The sequence below is a fragment of the Phaseolus vulgaris genome, chromosome 3, assembly GCF_051622355.1.
Source record: "Phaseolus vulgaris cultivar YP4 chromosome 3, ASM5162235v1, whole genome shotgun sequence".
Lineage (NCBI taxonomy): Eukaryota > Viridiplantae > Streptophyta > Magnoliopsida > Fabales > Fabaceae > Phaseolus > Phaseolus vulgaris.
Window position 1 is genome coordinate 44,783,134 of NC_143500.1, and position 7,675 is coordinate 44,790,808.

Sequence of the window (7,675 nt, forward strand, 5' to 3'; positions counted from 1 at the left end):
TCACAATGAAATTGTCTGACTTCTTTATGTTCTGTAGATTAAAAAGTGTTTTTTTTTGTAAAAAGTCAAGTAAAATAAAGAAAAATTAACATTCTTAAAATAATAAATATATTAAAATTAAGTATTGTATAATTACAAAGTTGTTTAGCACGAACAAGAAGAATAATTTTGAAAAATATTAATTTTTTTTATATGGGTGCAAAAATATATGGAAACTTAATGAAAAATAATATTTCTTTATTATTCTCATAGTTACACGTAACTTAATAGAAAAGTGTTCATTTTTTTTGTAAGTATTCATTCTTCAGTCACTTTTACATGAACTCAACCTAATTCATGTTAATTAAAAATGAATTTGACACTTTTTACTTTTAAATTGGAGCTGAAAATTTACATCAAGAATTTACTATGATAATAAAATAATGATAATTGTTGTAGATAAATTGGAGGCAACTGATACAATATTTTCTTTAACTTTCTTTGCACTTTTATAACATAATTCTCTTATGTATGTATTATATAATAATCACAATTTTTTATATTTACTAAAAATATAAATTTTGAGTTATTTGATTTGGTATATGTAGGTAGTTCTTAGCAGATCATTTGCTAATATAAACATTAAATGTCGCATTCAATACCAAAAAGTCAGATAGCTTAATTGCTAAGAACAATTCATATCAAATTATTTAGTTATAAGGGTATTTCATAAATTGATTTTCAACATGTGTATCAAACTTAGAGGTTAGAATGGAGGATTAGTCAAGGTTCTTAAAGCTTTTACTAAACATATTGTATCAATATTTTGTCAATTCAATTCATACAAATAAAAAAAATGTGACCTTAACATAATTGTTAACATAGGAATAATATGAATTAACCAACATGTTTCATACAATAAAATATAATTTTGATTAAATTTTTAAAATAGTTTTTTTTTATATTTTATTTAATGTTGATGGATTAAACTTTGAAGAGTAAAATTATATTTTCTAACCTTCTACCATTTGGTTTAAGTTATATTTATATTCTTTTGAAATTTATGAGCTTCTTTTAAATTTTATTGTTTAATATAACATGATAGTATGTTTATATTAATATTATTTATTTTTAAATATATATATTAGAAAATAATTTAAATATTAATTTTATATATTTAAATAAAGAGGATGTTTAAATTAAATTAAGTAATGCATTATTGGATATAAACCAATTAACCTTTTTAACGGTGGAGGCACACCAACCAATTCAAACACTGCCAATTCATTATTTTGAGAAATCACATAAATGCAGTTTTAAATAGACATGACTTTACTATGAACTGTTCCCAAAACTGAAAATCATAAGCATTTTATTTAAAAAAAAATAGTATTGACATGCCCAAATAACCACTCAATCACTGAGATGCTCTCACCTATAACCAAAATAATAATTATTAATATCGTTGTTCTAAAAAAATCATATTATTTAATAATGAGATGCTTTAACTTTATAATACAAATAAGTGAGTATGCAAAAACTATGAGCTTCCACCTGTTACTTTCTATTTACAATTTGCAAAAAAATATCTAAAAAATAAAACAATGGTCAAAGTTGAAAGATTCTTCCTTTGCTTGGAATGATAAATTCCATGCACCTTTTATTTTAACTTGATCCAATAAAAAATATATTAATATAGTAACAAATTATACACCATACATTGTTACACTTTTTCATAGAGAAAGATAAAAATTCTACCTTGGCATATTCTACTTCAATGCACAAACACTCAATTATTTATGAACAAAACATTAAAAAAAAATTCTTCAATCTTTATCACTTATCATTATCCTCTTGGTCACTTTGGCAAACGTAAACCAGAACAAACACTTGTTTTGTCCTAAAATATCCCATGACAAACACTTACATACTAATGCACTGCTATTAGATTCATTTAAACATTTAAATACACACTAATTATCATTGTAACTATTGATTGTTTATGTGAAAAACTACACTAAACCTACATACAAATCACACTTTTGTAGAGTTATTAGTTGGAGACTTTAATAGACATGCAATTTCATACTTTCAAATACCCTTAAAATTCATATGAAATATTTTTTTAAAAATTGAGCACAATTTTATTTAAACCAACAATTTATTATTAATATTCTTGTTGCCATTATTATTTACTAGTCTTTTTATTTATTTAAGAATAGTGTAAAAAAATATTTCCAATATTAATGTGTATATATTATTCATAAAAAAATATGATTTTCTAAATATAACAATCATGTATTATAAATTTATTCTTTTTATAATCATGAACTTAAAAGTGGTATAAAATGTTATGGTATTAATTGATCGAATAAAAAATTTAAATATTTTCACAATCATAGTACTTCTTTTAAAACTAACCCAATGTTGGTTAGAGTAAAACTAAATTTAAACATCTTACACACAACCCATGTTTGAATCTCGCAGAAAGAAAAAGAAAACATGGTAAAAAAAACTACTAAAAAAATCAAGAATTTCTGAGACCATATATTAATAAAAAATAAAAACATATAAATGCTTCATAATTATTAGGTGATGAGAATCTGTTATTAGTAAGGAGTAAAATAGAATAGAAGATAGTGTGGTTTCCAAAACAGTACACAGAACATCAACATTAGAAAGTAGGACACTTTTTCTTTCTCTTTTTATGTTCACACTCACTTCGTTCACTCACACTGCTTCTGGTTTTTGATTCCCCTCATATAAAAACGCAACCTTTTTCCTCCTCCTTTCTCTTCTGCTCACTCCGTGCGTCTTATTCCCCTTTTCTTCTCTTTTGAACAAAAACCACCTTCTGTTATTAGGGTTTGAAATGTGGAGGGAGAATGGAAGGCTCTGAATCCGATTCTGCGCCACTTTCCATTTCCAATGGCGAAGATCCCCAATTGGGGGCTTCTTCCCCCCCTCCTCCTCCTCCTCCACCGTCAGATCTTAATCACGCGGTGGAGCATGAGACACTCTCTGGGGAGCTTCAGAGCAAGTTGGATTTGAAGGGTGAGGATGAAAGTGAGGACAAAGTTTCCGACTTGAACGACGGTGGAGGAGTTTGCGACGAAGAAACTGCTAAGGGTGATGGAGATAGTAGGGGTTCGGAGACAAATAGTTGGAATGAGGAAGTGGGTGTTGATGTTGATGTTGATGCTGATGAAGATGAAGATGAAGATGATGTTGGTGTTGGTGATGATGGAGTGGAGACGAAGGAAGAGAGAAACAGTGATATGACTCACCACTATCCTTTGAGGCCTGAAGCTGAGGATTGTGCATTTTATATGAAAACTGGGAATTGCAAGTTTGGGTTTAACTGCAAGTTTAATCACCCTATTAGGAGGAAAACCCAGGTACTTCTTGTGTCTTTCTTCTCCTTTGTATTCCTCTTTTAGATGCTATGCTTGTTAGTGATGCTATTGTTTTTGTATGGTATGTTTGTTTGCATTGATATCTGTTAGTGATCAATATTGCATTGTTGGAGGTTAAGCTTTAGAACAATTCACTTGTGTAAAGGTTATCTTTTCTCCGAGGTTTCCTTTACGGTGACATTGTGTTATTTGTGGTGCTGGATTGAGAACAAGAGTAGTTTGCCTTTGCTGAAGGTATACTTTTGATTGGAGGGACTAGTAAATGGTCAGAACTGTTACATCATGGCTAGTAGGTACTTGATATTGAACTGTCATTTTTGGAGGAAGTGCTATTTTTGGTAATTTGCTTTTATGATTTTATAATGTGTCTGTTTTGGTCGGCCTTTTTACTCTATAGCATTGCTAAAAGGACTTATTAAGGCTTCAAAATTTTCCTATTTTTGTGAGGTCTCCTTTATTACCTCTTCAGACTTAGTAAGGTGTTGGTGATTGAGTATATCAATATATCAATGAGGTTCTCTTCACCATTTTATGCATGGAAACTTATTATACAATGTTCACTTCTTTAAAATGCTGTTATCTGTGTTGATGTTTTAACGATCAACAAAGGCTGTTAAAGAGAAGACGGGAGAAGGAGAAGAACCCACAGACAGATCAAGCACAACAGAATGCAAGGTTATTGTCACAATTATGCTTCCAAGCAAATTTTAGTTTTCATGTCTGTCATTTCAGCATATTACCATTTTGGCTTCAATGTTCATATTGTAATAATTTAAATACAAGTTCCTCCAGCTATTTGAATTGCCAAGGGAGGTTGTGTGTAAGTCACTGTAAGGTCTATTCAAGGTGATTCAACCTAATTTTTAATTTATATTTTTCATTTCCTTCCGTGACATTGAGATCATTGATCATTTATATGCTATATGTTCAATTTTGGGTGATGTGATATTCTGTCATTTCTAGACTTGTGGGATGTGAGTTTGGCAAAGTAATGTAAATAGATTGTATTCTATATTATAATTTTTTATCAATAAATATTTTCTGTGGCTGAGAATTAAAATATGTCTGTTTTGATTACTTGTGTTTGGATCGTAGTGATCTATGCTACTTAATAGTTTACATTAGACATGGATAGGGAGAACAGTGAAATATCTGTTAGGATGGTTGGTTTATTTTTGTGGCATTTTTGTTGATTTACCTTTCTGTTTTGCTTTATCATACCCTAGCAAGGATAATGATGACAATGATATTAATTTTATTAAAATGAATGGATAAAATAATTACAAGTAAATGATATCAATTGTTCGGTTGAAAAAATTATTGGAAGAAACAATGTATGGAGAAAAGAAGTTTGTATATGATTTTTTCTCTTTCTCAATCCATGTAAAACCAGCAAATATCACTATTCATGACATGTTCATAACAACTTCTTTCCTGATCTTTATGGCAGTATTATCAAAGATCTGGGGGTTGTAAGTTTGGAAAATCTTGTAAATATAACCACACAAGAGGAAAATTTTCAACAACAGCACCAGCACCAGTTTTTGAACTTAACTTTCTTGGTCTGCCTATTCGTCAGGTACAACTTTGTTACTTTCCTGTAACAATATATATATATATATATATATATATATATATATGTGTGTGTGTGTGTGTGTGTGTGTGTGTGTGTGTGTGTGTGTGTGTGTGATGTTTGTCTCTTTCTGCAGTCCTCTAAAATAGGTTTCTTAGATATTAATAAGGTCATGTTTCATGATAGGGGGAGAGGGAGTGCCCCTATTACATGCGCACTGGCTCTTGTAAATTTGGAGCAAACTGCAAGTTCAACCATCCTGACCCTACAGCTGTTGGAGGATGTGAACCTCCTTCAGGGTTTGGTAATGGAGGGCCTATTTCATTACAGGGTGTAGCACGACCATCTGTACCCTCCTGGTCTTCTCCAAGATCATTAAATGAAGCATCTCCTTTTGTGCCAATGATGCTTTCACCTACTCAAGGAGTTTCTACCCAAAGTTCTGACTGGAATGGATACCAGGTAAATAGATAGATTCAATGTCAGTAAGCATATGGCAAGGAGCAATCCATTATGTAATTAGTACTAGGTAGTGCAATGTTAAATCTTTGTTGCTGCAGATACTTTGGCATTGTTGTGTTTGCATTTGTTTCCTTTTTGTAACTTTATATTGTCCTGTCATTGGTTTCCTTATGTATTTTAAATAACTTCCTAAATTGTGAGATAATGTCATTGTCACCTGTTGACTATTGCAGACTTGTCATTAATTTACATGTTTTGTTATAAGTACGTTGAATACTCTAATAAAATAAATATTAAGCCATTTGAGGTTTGAGTGATAAATACCCAAATCAATTACTACAAAAAAGTTCTTATGATTTAGAGTGTCCAGTTTTGTTAATCTGCTGTGTGATCTATTTTGTTAAACTAGCAAGCGTATTGAAGAATTATGCATATTTGCCTTTATGCCTAGAAGTGAATTTGAAATTGCACCTATTACTGATCTTTAAAAGTAAAAATATGATTATGGCATCTAATCATTAGATTTGTTGTGATCATTCTACAGCCCCATTTCCCTTCCTCCCTAGTGTTTGTTATTCTTTTTTCTGTGCCATGATTTCTACGGGGAAGCATCTTACTCTATGCAATGCAAGAACTGAGTGGTCTTGTTCGTTTACTTGAGTTAACTATTCTGTCAGCTGAACTCATGCAAATGATTGTTTTCCTAATAAATTGACCCATTTGTGGTTTGTAAAGGCATCTGTTTACCTACCTGAGAGGAACATGCATCCACCTTCTACATTTGTCTTGAACAACCCAGCAGTCGATACAAATGTTTACTTGCACCATCAAAAGCAGATGTCTGTGGAAGAGTTTCCAGAAAGGCCTGGTGAACCTGAATGTAGCTACTTCTTAAAAACTGGGGATTGCAAGTTTAAATCTAATTGTAAATTTCACCATCCAAAGAATCGGATTGCAAGATTACCTCCATGCAACCTCAGTGACAAGGGTCTTCCTTTGAGACCTGTAAGGCTTTATATCTGAAAATCTTGAAATATTGTTTTCTTTTGTTTAGCATGTGGTTGTGTTAATCTAAAATATATGGAATTAGCATGGCATGGTTACCTGGATATGACTGTTTCTGATTTTGGAAAGATATTTCCTTTAATTTGTTTAGTACTATGGGACTACACGCTTGATTGGCTAGTTTCTCTTATTTAATGTAAATTTTATTTGTCATGAAATCCAGGACCAAAGTGTCTGCTCCCATTACAGTCGCTATGGAATTTGCAAATTTGGACCAGCTTGTAAGTTTGACCACCCAATAAACTTGCAGCCCTTAATGATGTCTGGACTTGGTGACCAGTCATATTCAAATTCAGCTAGTGTTGAGGTGGCTGGGATAGGTGAAAGTACAGGTGAAACTGATGCAACAATTCAGCAATCTGTGTAAACATGTCTTCGAGGATCTTCTAGCTATCACCAAATTTGTAGTTTTCTTTTTAAACATGATAAATTTATTTAACTCTTCCCTAGCACTGTCCAATGCAGCACAAGCATTGCAAAGAATAGCAACATATATATGTCAAACAGTTTATATGTATTTATCACAAGTAACATTTGCATGTGTAGATTTTCTTTTATTCTTGGCTTGTTTTCTTGGATTACAGTTAGTCTGGTTTGAAATGGTTGTTGTGGGTTTTCTTATTTTACGTTTGTCAATGGGGTTATGAACCTTTGTATGTCATAATTAGCAACTAGTGGCACATCTGATGAGCAAAATAAATTGATAACCAACCCACATGGAGGTCAGTGTTTGGTTTGCAAAAGATTAACCATACATTTTTAAACATTTTGTAAAGCCATTGCTTTTTTTTGTCAGTGGGCCTGGTTGATTTATAGCCTTCAATTTTATACTTTTATCACGTTTGATGCATAAGGCTGAGTGATGAAACTGGTTATGAGAATAATTCAGTGTAACAGGTAATACGGTAACTGTATGAAATAGCTAAACACTTTCTGAAGTTTTGTTTGATAAAGATGCGAACGAATGAAAGTGGTCCTTAGCACATCCACATCTTACAGATGTCCTTTTTCGTAGTCAATATTTTTACATAATAGGTTATTAGTTTTCGCCAGATTTATGGTTTGGTTCTTTAATAGGAAAGAAATAGAAAATAATAGTTAAAAAGCAAGTTACTAGTATTCTTTTAACTTTATTTCTTACATTTTTACTTATTTTTTATTTCTGTCCATCTCATTTTTT

The 7,675-nt window shown here is 31.2% G+C and overlaps 1 protein-coding gene across 1 annotated transcript; it reads left to right on the forward strand.

The window, feature by feature from the left end:
• Positions 1 to 2,578: 2,578 nt before the first annotated feature.
• On the forward strand, positions 2,579 to 7,040 carry LOC137807942 (zinc finger CCCH domain-containing protein 67). The gene is made up of 6 exons (XM_068608809.1): positions 2,579 to 3,377; positions 4,005 to 4,070; positions 4,846 to 4,974; positions 5,155 to 5,430; positions 6,166 to 6,435; positions 6,659 to 7,040. Exons 1-6 carry the CDS (start codon positions 2,865 to 2,867, stop codon positions 6,860 to 6,862), a joined length of 1,458 nt encoding a protein of 485 aa, XP_068464910.1. The 5' UTR covers positions 2,579 to 2,864; the 3' UTR covers positions 6,863 to 7,040.
• The last annotated feature ends 635 nt before the right edge of the window (positions 7,041 to 7,675 follow it).

What these genes read in the sequence shown, in the direction of transcription:
- LOC137807942 (XM_068608809.1), top strand. Translation starts at nt 2,865, where the DNA reads ATGGAAGGCTCTGAATCCGATTCTGCGCCACTTTCCATTTCCAATGGC. An exon ending in CTATTAGGAGGAAAACCCAG is followed by an intron (nt 3,378 to 4,004) that starts GTACTTCTTGTG and finishes CGATCAACAAAG; the next exon opens with GCTGTTAAAGAGAAGACGGG. An exon ending in CTGACTGGAATGGATACCAG is followed by an intron (nt 5,431 to 6,165) that starts GTAAATAGATAG and finishes TGGTTTGTAAAG; the next exon opens with GCATCTGTTTACCTACCTGA.